This window comes from Sceloporus undulatus, chromosome 8 (genome assembly GCF_019175285.1).
Source record: "Sceloporus undulatus isolate JIND9_A2432 ecotype Alabama chromosome 8, SceUnd_v1.1, whole genome shotgun sequence".
NCBI classification, from domain to species: domain Eukaryota; kingdom Metazoa; phylum Chordata; class Lepidosauria; order Squamata; family Phrynosomatidae; genus Sceloporus; species Sceloporus undulatus.
In genome coordinates this window covers 31,107,295-31,129,347 of record NC_056529.1, presented here as the reverse complement: position 1 = coordinate 31,129,347, position 22,053 = coordinate 31,107,295, and the positions used below count along the sequence as shown (strand labels likewise).

Here is a 22,053-nt window from a genome sequence, read left to right as displayed (position 1 = left end):
AAAAACACACATTAATACATTTAATAAATATATATAATATTATCAAAAAAGAAAAAGAGAGAGACTTAGCTCCCATCGGTTAAGAAAAAGCACCTGCTAAGTAATCTGGAAAGACAGTTGACTAGTTCCATTTTTAAATAAAAGCTACATATACTCCCAGTTGTATTGCCTTTGGTTAGAACTGAGACCTCAAAGCACTGAGTTAGCCATACAGGATGACAGTCAAGAACTTGGAAAAGTGACCTTTGGGGACTATAGCTCCTGAAATCTTCCAGTCAGCAAGACCACCATAGTTAGGGAACAGCAGTGAAAAAACCCTCCTACAGTTTCCAAGCTCTGTGACTGTCCTGTCTGAAGCAAGTTAGAGTCTGAACACACTTTGGTTTTAGGGGGGATATCATCTCACCAGGTGGTTGATCCATCTGGAGGATGCTGAAGTCCTCCACAGACAGAAGAATTTGAAACCTTTTAAAAACATATCCTACAATCTTGCATGAAATCACCTTCAAATGCTGGATCTCCCTTACAAAGAACACAAAAGGGCTGTTGGAGAGGGAGGACCCTTTGATGCACTTATTCCACACACCCACAGAAAATGCTGGTGAATGGAAAATAGGGCAGTGTGCCACTGGCACATGTTTATCATTCAACTACAATGGCTTTAGTCCATTGTGCTCTTATTGGGCAGCTTTCCTTTCCCAAAATTATATGTACGCTCGTCGGTTTTACCAATCCAGGCAAATAAAGGAATACAGTTTATAAGAAGCCAAGATCACCTGATGTGAAAATTAGCAAGTCTTAAACAGGCTTGAAAACATTCTGGAATGTGCCTATATGACCCAGTTCTACTAAAGTTCTTGGCCATTGGGCTACCAACTTCAAGCCATTGTGGTTTGCATTGACTGTCTGTGTGTTGTGTGTCTTCACGTTGTTTCCAACTTATGGCGACCCTAAGGCAAACCTATCATGGGGTTTTCATGGTAAGATTTGTTCAGAGGAGGTTTACCATTGCCTTCCCCTGAGGTTATAGAATCATAGAATCCTAGAGTTGGAAGAGACCAGAAGGGCCATCCAGTCCAACCCCATTCTGCCATGCAGGAAATCTAAATCAAAGCATCCCCATTGACAGATGGTCACCCAGCCTCTGTTTAAAGACCTCTAAGGAAGGAGACCCCACTACACTCTGAGTAAGGAGTGTGTTCCACTGTCAAACAGCCCTTACTCTCAGGAAGTTCCTCCTAATGTTGAGCTGGAATCTCTTTTTCTGGAGCTTGCATCCATTGCTCCAGGTCCTAGTATCTGGGGCAGCAGAAAACAAGCTTGCTCCCTCCTCAATATGACATCCCTTCAAATCTTTAAACAGGGCTATCATATCACCTCTTAACCTTCTCTTCTCCAGGCGAAACATCCTCAGCTTCATGATTTGCCAAAGGTCACTCAATGGATTTCATGGCTAAGCAGGAATTGAACCCTGGTCTCCAGAGTCCAGAGTCATAGTCCAACATTCAAAACCGCTACAACATGCTGGCTCTTGACTGCAGTGACTAGGGGGAAACAATCCTCTGAGTAACAGAGGATGAGAAACAGAAATCAGCTTTACAAATATCAATGCTTGGTGGATTGTGTCTGTAGCCCAGAATTTTCCATTTCTACCAGCTGATCTTGCAAAAAATAATATAGAACACATTAAGCTGCCTTGAAGCAGTAGTTATGAAGTATGGGGCTTTTTGATATAGTCTAATTCTCAGAGGTCCTAGCCAGCCTGGCCCATGATGATGGGGTGCCATCAGGGGGGACTAAAGTCTAAACACCTTTGGGGAAACTACAGGTTAGGAACCACTGCCTTAAAATACTGAGTGGTTTCCTCCCCCCTTCTATCAAGTGCTGTTATTAATGGCAACAATGAAGAATATAGTAGCTTTTACATTTCACAAAGTGAGTTACTGTGAAACCAAAACCCCAAATAGTTGTGCTTAACTGTTGTAGAGTTATGTTGCTCACCAGATGCTCTACATTCACCATCACTTTCATCAAAAGGCAAAAGAAAAACTATGAACAAGATAATGCAAACATACTTTTTAGAGATGTTCAACAACACTGTTTGGTTGGAGTGGTGACACCAGACACGACAAACCACAGACTGACTTAAAAAATCATTTGGAAAAATATATTGCTAGGAAAATGAATGAGTTATAGTTTAACCAGTGGACCTCCCAATATTATGAAGCATGGACCAGGTTCCCATGTGGAGTTAAGAGAAGTCCCGTGTTTGCAGAATCCAGCCCTGTCTTTAAGATCCCCAACTGCCATTGACTTAACTGGGAGCAGGATTGCTAAATCCCTTCCTGTCTAAAAGGAAAGAGAAGGAACAACTCAATACACTTCTGAAAGTAGCTTGCTTTCTTTCTTTCTTTCTTTCTTTCTTTCTTTCTTTTGTCTTAAATTTTGCACATGGGAAACTATATTATATAAAGGTTTATTTATATAATACTAAATTATACATTTCCTGGAGATGTCCAACTATTTTCTCACAATGAAAAATGCAGCATTTTTTCAAGTTCTTACCCTGAACAGTTTTTTTTTCTTCTAGAATATTGGATATTATGCGATACCCACCTTTCCCCCTTTTTTGCTTTAAAAAAATTAGCTTCTCTCATTAATTTGTGTCAAATTAATACATATATACTTGCTAAATGCAGCAATGAAGTTCTTTTCTCTCATCTCTGATGAAAACAACATTGATTTGATAGTTTATAGTGGAAAATAGCATTAGCTACTCAATATCTAGGGATAAAACATGCTCAATGATCACAGCAATAATAGCAATGCAATTTGTTTAGGACAGTTAAGAGACTTACAGGCGCAACCTGTTTTGCACCAAATTTCAGTAGTAACTAAATCAGTTGCTGTCAATGTAAGTAAGGACCTAGTTCTCACTGAGGTGATGCTATTGCTGCACCTGAGTTGCACCTATTACAGATTGCAAGTATTGCATCTTAATTATGTGTATTTATTTCAGGATGTTTTGCGCTCCCTTCCCCTCCGTAAATTCTCCCAAGTTTATATGGTTTTAAAAATCAGTATAGAAAACCATGATGCAACAACGCAACCAAGTCATGAATCCCATAGCATCACTTCACCTCACCTCCTCCCCAAAAAACCCTCCCTCATAGTTGGAAGACTTAAACATAAGGCAAGTCAGATGCTTTCCTAACCAGACAAGAAGTCTGCAGTGGAAGATCGTAACTGAAAGGATGAGGCCAGTCTTTTAGGGAACTGTTCCATTAACTGGAAGGTGGGATACAGTAAAACACTTCGCAGGTTGGAATGCGCAAAGAGAAGGCCTTTTCTCATTCCCATCATCTGGACTATGGTCCTTCCGTCAGTGATGGCCTGAATGGAGCTTTAGAAAGCGACTTACCTCTTTGATTTCTTTTATCAAAATTAATTTTGCCTCCAGAGAGAAGTCGAGCTTGGAAAAGTCATTTTAGACTACCAACCCCCAAAATTCCCCAGCAACATATTAAATCAAGCTATCTGCTTATCTGACCCAGTATTGTTACTTTGAGTGGGTCGTCCAATGTTGCAGGTGGTGGTGCCTCCCCGCGCCTACAGCATTTTGATGCCAGTCTCTGAACAGAGGGGGACCGCGGCTGAAACTCTGCTCACCAGGGTGGGTGGCGCGTTCCCCCAAATCAGACGCCCATGAAGTTAGTACAAATGTTTGGAGCTGTAGATGTTCAAAACAGTCTCCAAGAGCCCCAGAGCATTGTGATATTCCAGCCTTGATGTAAGTAGGGTATGACTACATCTTTCAGATCCCCTTCTTCAAGGAATATATGGTGCTACATACCAACAAAGGTGGTAAATGGTATTGCTGTTTATCTCAATCTAAGAGTAGCCCCTGGTCTACAAGATCATACAATAGAATTGTTTTATGGAGGTGGGGGGAAAACTTGCTTCTAGAAAAGTAGCATGTTAGGACAGAACCCTTCTCCTCAACATGCTGATATTTTTGTGCAAGGAATATGTGTGTGTTATGATACAAAAGCATTAGCTTGAATGAGTCCTGTAACGCAGTCTAAAGAGGGGCCGCCTAGATAATGATAACTGGGCCAAAATTTAAGATCAAGTATTAAAGTAAAAAAGTTAGGTACAAGGAGAACCGGAGGCCTCTTCCCAGATCAAAACGTATTGCTTTCTCCCTGCAAGGTGCATTGAATCACCTTGCAAACCTACTGAGTTACTTTGTTTTATTTATACATTATTAATGAAAATAGAATATATTTATTAGGACTGATGCAAAAGAATGGTCTTACTACCTCATGTAATGCACCACACACACACACACACACACTCCTTAGTTGCATTTAGTCTCTAGGAAAGCAAGAGAGTAATGCTGGCCAGCACAGATGATGCAAATGACAGCTCACATGCCCGATATGTATTCAGTGCTAAACAATGAAGGAATGGTTTTCCAAATAGAATTAAAATCACGAAACGTGAAAAGGCAGCAAGAACATGGGAACCTTTGGGGGGGGGGGGAATACAGTTCTTTCCCAAGCACCCATGTGAAAATAATCCCATTTTTTTTTGTTTTTGTTTAAAAGAACATACAAGAAAATGCAAGAAAACGCACAAACCATTGCAGTCAATGAGGCTTCAGTGTTAAACTGGTGATGAGAGGGTGGCAGCAAGCAAAGGGGGGGGATCTATTGGGTACAAGTTAAGGGGCCCCCATCAAGAGGCACCTGAACATTTCTCACTTTCAAAGAACACCTTATTGCTTTGATCCATGACGTGGGGATGGAGAAATCGGTTTTGGGAAAGATACAGTGTGTGTCCTTTCTGCTCAGGGCACTGGGACTTGAGGTAGGCCATGTGTCCCTTTTTTTCCTGCTCCTCACATACAGAGGACCCGCATTTTCTTCCTGCTCCCAATGGCTCAATTTAACAACGTGTTGTGTCCCTCTTAAGAGTAACTTTGACATCGGGTAAAAGAGGCAGAGCAAAAAAATGTCCACACCTCTTTAGTGCCTCATTTTTATAATGTAGCTTCTTGCTGTGATTCCTTGGAAAGGAAGCAGGTCAGCAGTCATGACCAAAGGCTGCTGTGGGCCACTCTCCTCCTTTTTCTTCTTCTTGCTTTTAAAAAGAGGGTGGCATAAAAATGAGCCAACTTCGATTTTTAAGGGAATTCCCAGAGGGATACCCTGGGTTTTCTCCCCCAAAGCTCATCTTGAGAAACCCAACCAATACATGGGACATAAGGACAAACCATGGATGCCATTTGCTTTACTGGGAAGTAAGGTATCCATTGAAAAGGTCCCATCGGGGGAGTAAAGCTCATTCTAGCAAAGTGGGCTTTCGCAAAGGGACTTTGCTTGTTCCAAAGGAGACAGATGAAGTTGAAAGACAACCTGCTCAGGAGTGGGAGCATCTCTTCTGGCATTATGGGCTTTGTTTTTGTCGTTGTCAAAAAGATGGACAACCACGTAAAGTCCGGGATCACCTAGCACACCTTGCCATTTGAGACATGCCACCTCTCCTTTCTCCCATATCTTTTTAAAACAGAATGTGCCTACATCTATTTTCAAATTTTAGTTTCAGCTTATCTTTCACTGCAGAGGTTTTGCTTTTGTGGTTAGCTTATCAATTCAACAGTGCTCACGTATTTATTTGTTTGTTTATTTATTTAAAAGCTATTAGTTCTAGGACTCCCATGATCCCAGGTGGGTTTTCTGCTCTCCTGTATTATAGTATTATTGGCTCCTTCCCACAGAAAGAAACACAGTGCTGGGGAATAAAATCTGTTAATGGATTCGCTCTCTCTCTCTCATCCTATAAGCTCTTTCACCATAGGTGTCTTCCAGTGTAACTTGGTGGAGCAGTTGGAATCTGGAAATAAGGATAACACATCCATATAACTAAGCATTCTTAACGGTTGAGAAATCACTGCTTTTAAGAAAGGTTATATTACATACATTCTAGCCCAGAGTCTCTACACTTTTGGCCCTATAGATGCTTTGGACTTTCTGCCCATTGGCCATGCTGGTTGAAACTTTTTGGGGAGCTGAAGGCCAAAACATCTGGAGAGCCAAAGATCAAGAACTAAGGTTCTAGCTTAAGTTTTCCCAACATATACCAGTTTTCTACATGTTGCAAAAAAAAAATCCCTGGGTTACATTTGAAGGAGCGCTCAAATCACACAAGCCCTTGGTTAAAATATGGAAGTAGTATAGCATGTACATCTGTGTATACAATGTACCTAGATACACAAGCTTCTTTTTTTGTAGTTTTCCAGTTTTGAAACGTAACTCTTATGTGGAGTTGCCCATTCTAATGTTGTCTCTTATGCTATAATATTATAGGGATGGGGAAACAAGGAGCTCCCAATACCATTTTAACTGCCCTGGATTCATTGTACAGAATCCTAGGATCCTACTTAGAACTCCCTTGAACTACAGCACTAGAGCTATCCAGCCGACAAGTCTAAGTACTTTCTCGAAACAACAAATCCCAGGATTCAGTGGTATAGAACTATGGCAAACAAAGTAGCATCAAACTGCTGTAACTGCAGTGTGGATGTACTGCAGGTGCAGTACCCACAAGCCAGGTTGCTGCAGCCAGCGCAACCAACTAAACTGTGGCAAAGGGAGGGGGCTCAGAGAGCAGGGTGCAGGGCTTACTTTGGCTCAGAACAGTATTAGCTTGGAGCAGTATTAGCTGCTGCGAGCTGCTTCTGAGCTGCCTTCCAGCTGGGTAAACACACATGCCAATCTGGCCGGCCCTGGCTCTATCCACCGTTGTGATACTCCCCTCCTGCCGAGTGAGCAGTAGGGTGGCCTGGATCCAGCTAGAAAAGACTGATTATGAGATCACACATTCATTGCGCTGTTTAAAAAGGGGGACCGGGGCGGAGAGTGCAGACTGCCTTATGGAATTGGTGGAGATTTTAAAAAACATGCCCAAATAGCACAATTCCAGCTTACAAGGAGAGCAAGCCGACTCATGAGCGGCCGTTTCAAGCAGCACCAATGTATATATGTGGTGGAAATTAAAATGGTGGAGGTAAGCATTTTCTTTTAGTTAGCAAAACTGGAGATGGAGAGCGAGAGAGAGTGAGAGCGAGCCGCACCAGTGGTCTATGTAGGTGCATTTAAGCATACACAACGCAAATGAGATTTACGGAGGCTGTTTGCCTTGCGAATCTCTCTCTAAGCCATGTTGGATGTTGACCTGGCTGCAGATTAACAGGACAGATAGCATTCGCCAAGTGAACTCCTTTAGACTTATTTCTCTTAATCTTCCTCTCTCTCTCTCTCTCTGTCCTTTGGAAGCAAAACCATTTTTAACCAATGCTCAGAGTTCAGCAGGGAAAAAAAATGCTTCATTCAGAAAGCTGGCAATGCACAATGTCAGTGATGAAAAGGGCCTTTCCTAGGAACCAGGAGCATTCTTTTGAATCAGACAACCCCACTCCTTAAAACAAGAAGAGATAAGTTTAAACTTCCATCATCCTCATTTCATTGACTTGCCATTCACAGGGGATATTACAAGATAAAGTCCTAGACTGAAATCTGAGGCTGGGCATTGGCCCTAAAAAGCCAGCTTCTCCAAGCATCCTATTTTGATACTTACAGTCCCACCATTCAGGACAACTGCCATCTCAGTGGGCTGGTAGACGTTGCTTCTAAAAGGGGCACTAGGACGACTTCCCAAACTGCCGTTGCGGAATCCTGCCGTCCGTAAAGCTGCAAATAATGGAGGAGGTGGAGAGGATTAAGAAAAAAAAGAGAGATTAAGGACAGCATTTTTGGCTTTCTAGCATCTGCAAAACCCAAAAGCCTTTTCCAACACAGGGGTGGGAATTGGCAGTCCTCCAGTCCATAGAATTGTAGAGTTGGAAGAGGCCACAAGGGCTATCTAGTCCAGCCCCATTCTGCCATGCAGGAAATCACAATCAAAGCATCCCTGACAGATGGCCATCCAGCCTTTGTTTAAAGACCTCTAAGGAAGGAGACCCCACTACTCTCTGAGGAAAGAGTGTGTTCCACTGTTAAACAGCTCTTACTGTCAGGAAGTTCCTCCTAATGTTTCTTTCCCTGCAGCTTGCATCCATTGCTCCATTGGGCCCTAGTCTCTGGAGCAGCAGAAAACAAGCTTGCTCCCTCCTCAACATGACATCCCTTCAAATATTTAAACAGGGCTATCATATCATCTCTTAACCTTCTCTTCTCCAGGCTAAACATCCCCAGCTCCCTGAGTCATTCCTCATAGGGCTTCATGGTTTCCAGACCCTTCACCATTTTAGTCGACCTCCTCTGGACACATGGCTCTAGTTTCTCCACATCCTTTTTGAATTGTGGGGCCCAGAACTGGACGCAATATTATCTTTTGCTTTATTTATATATTTATAGGTTATTTTGTAACATGTACAGCCAGTGTGATGTAAAAAGCCTTTATAAAGAGCCTTGAGTGTTGGACTATGACTCTGGAGACTGTTCAAATCCCCATTCAGTGTTGGAAACCACACTCTCAGCCTCAGAATAAGGCAAAGGCAAACTCCCTCTGAACAAACTGGGTCAAGAAAACCCCATAACAAGGTTGCCTTAGGATTTCACCATTAGTTGGAAACAACTTGAAGGTATGCAGCAACAACTCCAGAGTTTTACTTTAAGATGTTCATCAGATCCATAGAAAAGAGATTTCTCTGATGCCAACAGAAGTGTGACAATTACTGTACTCAGAAAACAGACTCCATTCAACTCTCTTTGTGCCATCATTCAGTGCGCAGTCAAATGGCAATCTATTTAAATTACTGTTCATAGAACCTGGTTTGGCACATCATATTTTGTTGCCTGAGGCTGAGCAGCAAGTGGTATCTCCCTCTTTCAAAGTCAAGGCAGGGAATTGGGTCAATCAGATTATTTTGTTCCTTTCCATCCATTTCATGACAGCTGAAATCTGCCAGAGCTGGCCATCTCACTTTGCCTTCCAGTTATCCTACATCACACAGAGTTTGTTTTGGTCCTTAGCCACAACCAGTTATAAACTAATGTTCAACTAAACTGATATGGGAGGGATTTGCGATTATTTTAATGCTACGCATGTAAGGAGAAAGGAGTTGGGAAGAAGGAATAAAGCAGATTCAGTTCAGTTTGCCTAATACCTGGCATCTCTTTCCTTCTGCTAGCCCTGCCAGAGGAGGAGAGAGGCATATTTGACCCAAATGATCTGCGCATGAACACAGCACTAAACTAGACCAGAGCAGTGAGAATTCCCATTTTCAGCCTCAAGTTCATTTGCTCCAAATTCCACTTGTATTTTCTACCTGTTTTTGTTTTGTATTGTATTGCCTTCTCGATGTAAGGAAACTTGTATACATTTTAATGAATATTTCCTTACGTACACAATGTATTGTCACAATTTACTATGATTTATGTAGCATTTCCCCTCTTACTAAAATGTGTTCATGCACCCCTCCAACTTTACACATTAGCTGATCCCAGGTTAAAATACGTACGCTATTTGTGCACACTTTTTCTTCTCAGCAACAGGCTTTAAATCTCACAAGCATGCGACATTTGAGGTCAATTGTCTATTTTTCAGCATGTCTCTAGAGAAGAAAAATGCTTCCTTCATCAAGAGCTGCGTCCAAAAACAACAGAAAGTTCAGCTTGTATATTAAACCAGCTTTCCTAAACCTTGGGCCCTCTGGGACTCTAACTCCCACCATCCTCAGCCAGCATACATAGCAGCACTTCTTCATGTCTGGAAGCCCCAGGTTGGGAAATGCTGAGCTAAGCACAAATTATCAGTAGCAGACACAGAATTACAAACTACATGGGATCAGTGGCATCACTAGGTAGGTGCAGGGGATGGGGACGGCACCGGGTGGCACCTCAGAAGAGGGGTGACACCCGGCTGAGTGGCACCCTCACCTCACTGCCACATGCCTTGGGAGACGCCCAGGGCATCCCTTCCTAAAATAAAGCACAAAAGACAAAAGGGATGGGGAAAATAAGGGGGAAACCTGCAGTTCTCAAAATTGCTTCCATCCTCTGATAGCCTGCATGAACCAATTCAGAGGAAGCAAAAGGGAGTTGGTCTCTAAGTAGAGTCTCCTTCCTTAGAGGTCTTTAAATAGAGGCTGGATGGCTGTCTATTGGGGATGCTTTGATTGAGAGTTCCTGCATGGCAGAATGGGGTTGAACTGGATGGCCCTTGCAGTCTCTTCCAACTCTATGATTCTACGATTCTAGAGTCAATGGAGAGGGGCCCAGCTTGTCCATCTTTCCTTTTGCTGCAGCCTGATGGGAAGTTGGGAGCAGAGGGAAGACATGCAGCTGGTCTCTCGGCAGAGCTCAAGTACGGAGGAGGAACACTTCCCAGCATTTTCTAGGATATGCTGTCTTTGCAAAATAGCAGGTAAAACGCTTTGCTAAACTGTTCACATTTTAAATTTAAGGGGACCAGTAGTAGCAAGAAGTAAATAAAAAAAATGAGAGAGGAGCAAAAGACCTCACATTTCTCAAGTAACAATTGCTTCATCTTAGGCCTTTGTCCCAAATACTGAAAGAACAGCTTTTTTCCCCCATGTCATCTTCCTCAGCAGAAGAGTTAACGGTGGAGTGGGGAAGAAGACTAGGATATGTTTTTTTATCAGACAGTCCTTTAAACCTTATCGCTCAAGGGTTCACTGCAGGTGAGCCGTGAATAATCTTTATGGAATCCTGCCATGGTTGCCTACTTGTAATCTGATTGGGCAAGTTGACTGTAGTGACCTATAACATGCTTGGTTCCTATAAGCATGCTCAGTTTTCGTCACTGCAATAAGCTAGAGTGCTGTGGTGCATCTAACTTAACTTACAATTCGACAGTCAATGCAAATCAATCAATATGGCCCAGGGGTACATAGTGCTCCTAACCTACTGCCATGTGCTACAGATGGAGCTGTGTAGCAAGACAGCACTGTAGACCTTTTATATTGAAAAAAGCTTACATCCCATACAAAAGACCAAAGGTCATGGGGCTACAAAATGGGTGGCTCTTGCTTAGGGTACATCACTTTCAGAATACCCGATTCTGAATATTAGTTTGGTAAGTATCCTACTTGTGGATTTCAGGGAAGAAGCTAGTCCGCCCAAATGGTATTTGACTACAATTCACATATTTCTTTATCACTGTTGATGCAAGGTGGGGCTGAGAGAAACTATGTGGGCTTCTTGCCCATTTTCATCCCCACAACAGCTCTGTGAGGTAGGCCAGGCTGATAGATAACACCTGGCCCAAGGTCCCCCAATGAGCTTCATGGCCTACAAGGGAGTTGAATCCAGTCCTAGCCCAACAATCTCTACTCCACAGTGGCTTTGCTTTTGTCCTGCTGAAGTTTACTTGGTCTTAAACAATTATTATAGATAGCGTTATGCTAATGGCCTTTAGACAATTTGGGCAGGGAGGTTGCCAAACAAATGGGGGCACTGAACAGATCAAGCCTGAAATAACCCTAGAAGCCAAGATTATCAAATTCAGGCTCTTGTACTTTGGCCACATCATGAGAAGGCATGACTCATTAGAAAAGACAATACAGTAATGCTAGAAAAAGAAGGTAGTAAAAAGAGAGGAAGACCACACATCAGATGGATAAACTCTGTTAGGGAGAACATGGGCATGCATCTATAAGACTTAAGCAGAGCAGTGGAAAACAGGGGTTGTTGGAGATGTCTCATCCACAGGAGCTGTATGCATCATATACATTAAGTAACCTTAAAGATGCTGCTAGATTACTTCTCCCACCCCACCTTTCCTTTTTATGCTTAAAGAAACTAACATGGCTACTGCCTTAAAACTGTATTTGTGTTTTACCACTTCATTATCAAAGGAATCCCTACACACACACACCCATGCTTTTTCTCATGAAACAACTAGAAGAAAATGTATGGCGAAAGTCTTACCTGCATTCTCATCCAGTGAAAAGGCTTTGTTTTCCATATAGCTCCTTGGAAGCTGTAAGTCATCCTCGAAAGCGGTCTCGCGCATGTGCGGCTGTGAAGTGTCAAAATAATTAGGTGTGTTTTCTTGCTGGGATGGAAGGATGGAGCAGTGAACCTCTGGGATAGCGTGAAAGATCACAAACACCCAACCGCTGGACACCAGCGCAATTGCAAGTGTTGGATCCCGCCATTGGTCCCTTCTCCCAAGTTCTTTATTCCCATATAGATACATTGCCAGCCAAGCAACCCAGAGGAGGATTGAGAAAAAGCTTGTGATCATGAGGCACACACCATTCTTCTTCCACTTCTTGAACTTTCCACAAACTGTGAAAAATGAAAAGCTCAGAACCACCACCATCAGAAACATAACATAGATGGATGCCATGGCAAAATCCATAGGCTCATAGTGGCAGGCCAGCTTCCCGTCCCTCACAATGGTCAGTATCAGCCATTCTGTTGCAATAATAACTTGGACCAGAGAAAGACAGATGGCCACACCAACCAACTGCCATCCAGATGGGCTTTTGCCATGGCGGACGAGTCTCCGGAGCCTCCAAGCTTGAGCGACTAAGCATGAGAAGCACAGTGCAAACAGAACCCCCCACAAAAACCTGCGGACTGAGCAGATAGTCTCATCTTCTTCGATTATGAATGCAAACGCCAAGCCAAAGAGCCCCAAAGTCCCCAAAAGGAAGAGGAAATGCAGCCCCAGGGGACTCTTCTTCTCTTTTTCTTTGATAAATGGCAGCCTCGCCAGCAAGATCAGCATGAGAAGCAGCGTTGTCAACACTCCTGCTCCGGCAACTGCTTCCACCACAATCCCCCAGATAGCATCCAGATCGCACAGGTACACATACTGAGGAAGGATATCCAGTCCGCATCCTCTTGAGGTACTGGAGTTCTCCGAGGACCCATAGCCAATCACAAAGAGGAGAAGAATGCCACAAGTTGGGAGAGCAGGCATTTTTCTGTCTGGAACAAGGAGATAAAATACAAGGGTTAGAGGGTATTGTTTTTACTCACTTCATCTTCCTTACTTCATCTTCCTATACTTGTTAAAGTAGCACTTTGAAAAACTACTTTTTGGACCACTGGTGAATTAGCAAGATCTGTTCTGGAGTACCTCCATTACCTTATTCACAGTCATGCAGACTTCAGGTTTGGAAGACAGAAGATTGTGAACCGAAGTTTAGAATTAAGGAGGAAGGGAGTGTGTATCTCAGCATGTGCTCAATCCAGGGATTTGTTTTCAGTACTAAAACGGAGTCTGCCACCCTTTCAGTCCTAGTAGTTCTGGTCCCTCTTCCCCTCACCAGCTCTCTTTCAGTTTTGCAGCCTGATTTAGAAATCTCAGGGGAAACTTATTTTTGCTGTTGTTATTGTAACAAAAAGAACATTGCGTGCCACAGACACATATGAAAGTGGGGTTTACTCACTCGAAACAGCAGGCAGTTCACTGAGCCACACAATCCAGTTTCACCAGCTTAGATGCGGCAGGTAGATTCACAGAATCGTAGGCCTGTTACAGACTGCCAAAATAAAGCTGCTTTGGGTCTCTTTGGAGGTATGCTATTTAAATGATGTATGCATCCTAAGAATCTGGAAGCTGCACCAAAGCTGCCCTCCAGTGCTTAGGAATGGAGTGTGATTTTGGCGCGACCTCCGGACTCTTAGGACCCATGCATCATTTAAACAGCATACCTCCAAAGAGACCCGAAGTAGCTTTATTTTGGCAATCTGTAACAGGCCGTAGAGATGGAAGAGATCACAAGGGCCATCCAGTCCAACCCCCTGCCATGCAGAAACTCTCAATCAAAGTATACCCTATAGATGGCCATCCAGCCTCTGTTTCCTGTGTTCCTTCCTTCTCCTCTTTTGTGTGTACATTTCTACTGACCAAGATCCTGAGGCTACAGATTGCTGATCTTCTCAACCAGCCTCCTTCAAGCCTTCCAAGCCATACTGCCAGTGCTGGCTGATGCTTCCCTGACAGGGGGCAGTGAATTCATTCAGATTGTTAGGGTCAGGGTTTGGAAGAAGCTACTTCAAGTGTTGAACCTACTTTGGGAACTGGGCTTGGCATCCTAGGAAGCTCTTTTAAACTTCAGACCAAAACCCAGTGAGCATTTTCACCCACATGGGAGCCACCAGCAGCCACTGGTGACAATGCCATTAATCTCCCAGTTGTCTTGCTGGCTGGGGAGAATAAGGGCTACAACCCAACAGGTCCTGAGGCTGCACTAGAGCAACGCTACTGACATTTGGCCCTAAGATGTAAGTTCCTTACCATTGGCTATCCTGGGAGGGACCAATGAGAGTTACAAGCCAAAACTTCTAGAGTAACAGAAGTTACCACTCCTGGTCCTAAATGATGCCCAACTATTAAATAATAAATAAATAAATAAAGTTTTTATTTCTATCCCGCTCCTTCCTGCGATCAGGGCGGCTTACAACAAAAGTTAAAACATCCATACATAAAACATTAAAATACAGTGTATCAAAAGCCATCTTACAACAATAAAAATAACAGGCGAAAAAGCCCCATAGCCCAACCTCTTGGCCACAGAAGAGGAGGGAGGCCCACAGGATTTTATTCGGGGAATGCCTGTTGGAACAGGAAGGTTTTCAGGTCCTTCCTGAATTGGGCCAGGGTGGTAGTCGAGCGGAGCTCAGTGGGCAGCGTATTCCAAAGGGCTGGGGCAGCAGTGGAAAATGTCCTCCGTGTAGTGGAGGATAATCTCGCCCCAGGCACCTTCAGTAATTGCTGCCCAGACGTTCTGAGGGTGCGAGGCAGAATGTACGGGGAGAGGCGGTCCTTTAGGTATCCTGGGCCCAAGCCATTTAGGGCTTTACAGTATAGGTAATTACCAACACCTTATACTAAGCCCGGAAGCGAATGGGCAGCCAATGGAGATCTTTAAGTACCGGTGTTATATGGCTGGTCCTGGAAACGCCAGTGACCAGCCGGGCTGCCATGTTCTGCACCATTTGCAGCTTCCGAGTTTGGTATAAGGGTTGCCCCATGTAGAGTACATTGCAGAAATCCAGTCTCGAGGTTACCAGAGCATGTACAACAGTTTCTAGGTCCCTCTGGGCCAGATATGGGCGCAGCTGGCGAATAAGCCGAAGCTGATGACAGGTGCTCTTGACCGTCGCATTCACCTGAGCAGTCAGGTGAAGCGACGAGTCAAGAAGCACCCCCAGACTGCGCACGGAGTCCTTCACAGGGAGCGTGACCCCGTTCAGGACAGGTGGAACCACCGCCATTCCTGGACCAGGAGAACCTATCACTAGTACCTCCGTTTTCTCTGGATTCAATTTGAGTCGGTTTTCCCTCATCCAGCCCATTACTGACTCTAGACAGGTCACGAGAGGAGAGACGCCATCCCCGGTCACTGCATCAGTCGGAGACATAGAGAAAATGAGTTGGGTGTCATCAGCCTACTGATAACCCCGCGCCCCATGTCTCCGGATGATCTCTCCCAGCGGTTTCATGTAAATGTTAAATAGCATGGGAGACAGAATGGCTCCTTGAGGGACCCCAGTTTTAAGGGCCCGCTCATCGGAGCACACGTCTCCCAGCTGCACCATCTGGGACCTCCCAGAGAGGTAGGACCGGAACCACTGGAGCGCAGTGCCCCCGATTCCCACCTCTGCCAGGTGTCCCAGAAGGATACCATGGTCTATGGTATCGAAAGCCGCTGAGATGTCCAAGAGCACCAACAGGGACACGCTACCCCTGTCGATGCCCAGACGGAGATCATCGACCAAGGCGACCATGGCCGTCTCAACCCCGTGACCCGCCCGGAAGCCAGTTTGAAATGGATCCAAGTTGCTGGGTAGAATTCTTTTTATTAATGAAATGAGGGTGGGGAATATGTGGTAGTCCAGATGTTATGGCACTGCACCTCCCACCAGCCCTAGCCAGAATAGCCAACTGTAAAGGATTATGGGAACTACAACCCAACAAAATTTGGAGGGTCCACTGTTGTTCTGGGTTAAACAGCTGCATTCTTTTGCATTCTATATGGCGGATCTCATTGTTGCAACATTTCAATCTGATGGGGAAGAGCATCCAAACTGTGTGAATTCATTCCCAAGTTTCCCAGTAGAACCACAAATGGTTTAGACATCCAGGGACCCAAAAGGCCTAGGATTAGCACTGCAGTAGTACTGCAAAGGGGGAAGGGGAGTCCACACATTCTACTCAGCCTTCAGAAGCCGAATCCTCTCCCTGCTGCGGTTGCAGAATGAAAGCAGCCCAACATGCAGCAGTGTGCCAGAGCTGCTTGCGAGTCAGATTTCTGCCCAGTCTTTTCCAACCAGATACAAAAGGATAAGCTTTGGGGCCAATAATAAACAACAGCTAAGCAAAGATCAGGCCACTGAAGAGACACCATTCCAGAATAATTAATAACGCCAGTGTCCTTTGCAGGCAGAAATGCCACAGCGATTTCCTCTCTGTTGGCATAATGCGCCTCCTCAGCTGTAAGAGAAATTATGACCCCTCGCAGAGACAAGGAGAGAGGGAGCAAAAAATACTCCCAGTGTATTTTTAGATGATCGAAGAGCCCAACCTGAATCTGAGTTGGATGCACATTTCCATGCTCAGGGAGAGGCAAGTCGTTCAGCATTAAACTACCGTACAATGGACTTTTTTTTGAGGGTGGAAGGAAATGGATTATCACAATTCAATTCAATCCTCTTTTTTTAAGTATGAGTACTAGAAACTTTTCACTCTCGTCCACAAGTTTAAATCTAAACGATCAAGTTTAATCATACTCAGGATGGAGCAAGCTTGTTTTCTACTGCTCCATAAACCAGAACACAGAGAAATGAATTCAAGCTAGAGGGGAAAAGATTCCATGCAAACATTCCTGACGGTGATTGCTGTTCAACAGTGAAACGCACTGCCTTAGAGAACAGTGGAGTCTCCTTCTTTGCTGGATGCCATCTGTCAGGCATGCTTTGATTGTGTATTCGTGCATGGCAGAATGGGGTTGGACTGGGTGGTCCTTGTGGTCTCTTCCAATCCTAGGATTCTAACCAAGGAACTGCCTGAACCTCATGATATTTTACCAGGAAGAAGGCAACCTGGTGCCCTCCAAATCCAAGTTTGGGAAAACAACAACAACAACAATAATTTGAGATTACTATTCTCACATGCTGGCTGGGACTTTAGTTTTGGACTGTAACACCCAGAAGCTCAGCCAGTATGGCTAATGGCCAGGGACTATGGAAGTTGTAGTCCAAAAACTTCTGGAGGCAGGGCACCTGATTTCCTAATTCAGCTCTGAGCATCCTGATTTATCGCTTGCTTTGAGACTCCTTTCCCAAAAGAGCTCAGATGTCTGACTGCAATAGCCATTGGCCCCAACCAATCCGGGATGATGGGGAGTTGTAGTGTAATACATGGAAGGCGACAGTTCCTACTTTTGCTTTCCAGCACAGGATGGCCATAGGTCTGCTCAGCTTGACTGAGTGCTTCTAGGAACTACAGTCCAAACTGCAACTTTTCAAAACTCCAGATCATGTAGATCCATCCAATCCAGTCTTGTCTGTCTAGACTGAGAGCAGACTCAAGTGGAGAATATTCTGCCCTCATCTCCTGATCTGTTTAACTGGAGATGCTGGGGGTTGAACACATTCTCTTCCACTGAGCGATTGGCTTACTCAGCCATTACCATGTAATTAAACTGTACAAATGGGATAGGAATTCCTTTTGAGTGAAAGCTTATAGGGAGCCCCCTTTAAAAATTAAATAGTCTGCTTAACCCACAGAATCCACCAATAATAAAGAGTACCTCTGAGCATACAGCCCTCGCCACTGAGGAACCACATTCTTGATCTCGCACACATTGTATTAGGGAACAACATGGTAGATCAGAGACATTAATAACCAGGGTGAGTCTAATCCCAAGGCTGTCCTCTGTCAGTTTCAAGTATTATGTATTACAATCCCCCATGTTCTGGGAATTGTAGTGCAAAAAACAATGTTTCTGGCTGACAACTGCTGTGACATTTTTAAAAAGGGGGGCTTTGCAGGGCTGACTCTGCCATTAGGATGAGGCAATAGCCTCAAGTGAAAAGTGGTGGCAGCCTCCTGTCTGTTCCTGTCCTGTTAGAAGACAGAACTGCTTTCCATTGCCAATGCTAACCAGGTCCTTAGAGTTCATACACAGAGTGTAGAGGGATCACTGCTTCATCCTTCCCTTCTCTCTTCGGACCAATACCCTGACATCTGAGCTCCATCAGACAAAGGAGGCATGCACTGGCCAGCCTTCAGATGCCAGGAGAGTGAATGTTTCTAAGCTACTTTGGGAGACCACCACCCTCAGAATCCCCCAGCCCACAAGGTCAATGCCTGGCTCTCTTGCGTCCGATCTTTCAGCATGGCACACACAGGATTACTGACGTTGTCAACGGCTCAGTTCAAATCCGTGGAAATCTGGTTATAGGGTTTGGGATAAACAAGCGTAAAGAAGAGAATTGGCGCTGGCAAGTGTTAAGCCCCCATTAAGGTTTGCTTTTTAAGGGCACAAAGGGATGGAAGGAGCACCCCTTAACCAGGCAGTAAACAGATCCAGCTGTGATGGGGAACCTTCTTGACTGCCCTAACCATTCTTTCTCCTCTTCTCTCACCTTTTTCTCAATGCATGCTGCAAAAAACCAGGCCCATTGTTCACTCCTGTCTCGGACCAAGCTTCTACCCACTCTTCCCCACAACACAACTCCAAGGATACACAGAAGAGGGAGGAAGAGCTTCTCTCCTCAGCACTTGGTGTCCCACCAAGGAGGCCATACGGTATTAAGCTAATTTCTCAGTGACCATCCTATTAGGTCAGTTCGGTTTTAGAACTGACAATGAACAAAGACTCTTCCACCCATGAAAAATATCCCTGCACGCTGCATCCTCTCTCTCTCTCACACACACACACCAACCTCAGATGCACATAATCCCCACAATGGCCTCTTGGTCCCTTTATTCCATAGTCGCAGCTGCCTCTGCTGCTCTCCCACCCGCAGCCTATGGCCAAGTCTGCCTCTAGGCAGCCCCTCTGACAGACCTCCCCTCCCCACTTGGCCCTGCCATTTACCCTCAACCCTGGATACAGCCCCCTCCCCACCCCGCTCTCCTCTGTCTGTCCTACATCCAGACTAATCCCCCAGTTCTTAGATCCAGACTGCCGTCTGCCACCAAGGTAATTCTCTGGAGATATGCTGTGGCAGCAAAGTGTCGGTGATGCTCTGGGGCTGGGAGAGAGAAAGAGAGGGATAGGCTTTATTTTAATGTAACCCTTTCCTGATCTGCTTGAATCTCAGAGCACCTTGAAGGCAGAACCACCTTCGGTACACTTAGGACCTTCAGGAGACTTAGGGTTGGGAGGGAGGCTATCCTCTGGCTTGGCTTTTTATCAAGCCCTAAACCAGCATTTGGATCAATTTCTGCAGCCTGGATGTCTTTTGTCTTCCTCTCCTGCCAGCTATTCATTTGCACACAGCAAGTGTCACCAACCTATTCCTGGAGCAGCTGCATAAAGAGAGAGCTGGACTGGAAACCTCACATCTCACTTGGTCTTTCTTGTTTAAAGGGGAGGGGGAGTGGAAATCAACATTCAAGGCTCTATAAAGAGCCACCCAACCAAAGCACAGGTCCTTCTCTTCCAAACCCCATGCCCACATTCTCCTGGGTCAAAAGTGGAGATGGGCACAGAATACAGACCAGAGGCAAGCAAAGCGCAGCATTAGTTTCGTGCCGCTTCCCAGGTTTGTCTCTGCAGTTCTCATCTGCAAAAAAAGTGAGCGTTATCTCTTCAGGAAGGCTTCAGGACCAGTTACAGTGCTATATATATATATAAGGCAGTGCAATATGGTTGTTAAATCCCTGCACAGCCACAGAGTCCATGCTGTGATCCTGGCATGATCAATCGGTGTTTTGTCTCATAGGATCACTGGGAATAATGGGTGTGTTTGTGTGCGAGATGACGCACATCATGCACAGTCCCCCCATATTCCGACTGAGAATGTGATCTCCCACTTTGAAAGGACCACTACAAAAAAGTACTTTGCTTATTGGTGCAGTTATGGTAATTTTAGATTCTGGAGCGGCTGCTCTTTTTCGGAGGGTAGGGAGCTCTTTATATTTACATGTCCTAGAGGCCTTCAAGCAGAGGCTGGATGGCCATCTGTCGGGGATGATTTGATTTAGATTTCCTGCATGGCAGAATGGGCTTGGATTGGATCATGGCCCTTGCGGTCTCTTCTCTCTCTCTCTATGATTATTATATGGCCACCTGGCTTAACAAGACTACATGAGAAAGGGATCTAGGAGTCCTAGTAGAGCAAGAGTTGAACATGAGTCAACAGTGCGATGCAGCAGCTAAAAAGGCCAATGCAATTCTAGGCTGCATCAATGGTGTCTAGATCAAGGGAAGTAATGGTGCCACTCTATTCTGCTTTGGTCAAGCATCACTTGGAATAATATTGTGTCCAGTTCTGGGGCCACAATTCAAAAAGGATGTTGGGAAACTGGATCCCCTCTAGATCCCTGAACCCAGTCCTTTTGGGGCTCTGCGTCCCAATAACCCTGGGCCATCCCAGTCTCAAAATCCCCTCAAAGTCTTCTACGCATATGTTCTAGAAGAGTCTATTCCTGAGGTTTTGCCTCCATCTGGGGCTGGGGCTGAACTCTGCCAGGAGAGACGTATTCCAGGGGCAGCCAGCCATCCAGCGAAGGACGTCCAAAGCCCCAAAACAGTGAGAGACAGGACACACCAAACCAAGCCACAGCCCTTGCCCACAGGGAAGCCATACTTGCTCATAGGGGATCACTGTAGAACCCTTGCCCAGAGGGAGACATGGGGGATACTGACTCATGCCATGTTTCCCTATGGACAGGTCTTCTCCAATGGTTCCCTATGGGAAAGCATTCTGCAATGGTTCTCTATGGACAAAGGTTCTTCTCTGCGACAAGTGTCCAGCAATGTTTCCCTATGGAGAGGTATTCCCCAATGACTCTCTATGGGCAAATATTCCCCAATGATTCCCTATGGAGAAGCATTCTCCAATGTCTCCCTATGGGCAATTCCTCTGCAATGGCTCTCTCTGGGCAGATGTCCCCCTATGTTTCCCAATGGCTCTCTCTGGGCAGCCATCCCCCAGTCTCTCCTTCTGAGCCAAGGGAGCCCCGGGGCCGCCCTGAGACCCGGGGCTCCTCCTTCTCTCCCTGCGGCCGGGAGAGAGAGGCTCCTGGGGAAGGGACTCGAGGGGGGAGAGTCCCTTCGTGGCCCTTGCTGCTGCCTCCGCCGCTCACCCTTCCTTCTGGGCTGCCTCCCTCCTTGGCTCCCGGGCGTCCTGCTCTTCGCTCACATCGGCGCGGAGGGGAGCCCAGCGCTCAGCAGAGCCCACCGCGGCGCCTCAGGACCCCCAGCCGGGCTCCTCATCGGGCGAAGAGGGCGGCGGGAGCGGGCTCCGGACGGCGGCAGTTTGTCCCCTCAGAGAAGGACGGCACGCCGCGAGACACCGCTCCGTCGATAGCCGGCTCCGCTCTGCGCCGCCTCCCCTCCTGTACTGACCGCGCGGGCGCCAAGCCCCGCCCATACAAAAACCACGCCCCCTTCAAGCCCCGCCCCTTCAAAGCCCTCTATACAAACCCCGCTCACACAAAAACCACGCCCCCTTCAAAGCCCCGCCCCTTCAAAGCCCTCTATACAAACCCCGCTCACACAAAAACCACGCCCTCTTTCAAGGCCCGCCCCTTCAAAGCCCTCTTACAAACCCGCTCCCACAAAAAACCACGCCCCTCTTCAAACGCCCGCCCTTCAAAGCCCTCTCTATGCAAACCCCGCTCACACAAAACCACGCCCTCTTCAAAGCCCGCCCTTCAAAGCCTCTCTATGCAAACCCCGCTCACACAACAAACCACGCCCTCTTCAAAGCCCGCGCCCTTCAAAAGCCCTCTATACAAACCCCGCTCACACAAAACCCCGCCTCCTTCAAGCCCGCCCCTTCAAAGGCCTCTTTATGCAAACCCCGCCCCATACAAAACCCCGCCCCT

The 22,053-nt window shown here is 45.7% G+C and overlaps 1 protein-coding gene across 1 annotated transcript; it reads right to left on the bottom strand.

Annotated features, from left to right (window-relative positions):
• Nucleotides 1-3,820: 3,820 nt before the first annotated feature.
• Nucleotides 3,821-21,530, bottom strand: GPRC5B (G protein-coupled receptor class C group 5 member B). Its single transcript, XM_042438721.1, has 4 exons — nucleotides 21,310-21,530; nucleotides 11,958-12,968; nucleotides 7,642-7,754; nucleotides 3,821-5,898 (listed from the first exon to the last, which is right to left on the bottom strand). Exons 2-4 carry the CDS (start codon nucleotides 12,958-12,960, stop codon nucleotides 5,854-5,856), a joined length of 1,161 nt encoding a protein of 386 aa, XP_042294655.1. The 5' UTR covers nucleotides 12,961-12,968; nucleotides 21,310-21,530; the 3' UTR covers nucleotides 3,821-5,853.
• Between the last annotated feature and the right edge of the window lie 523 nt (nucleotides 21,531-22,053).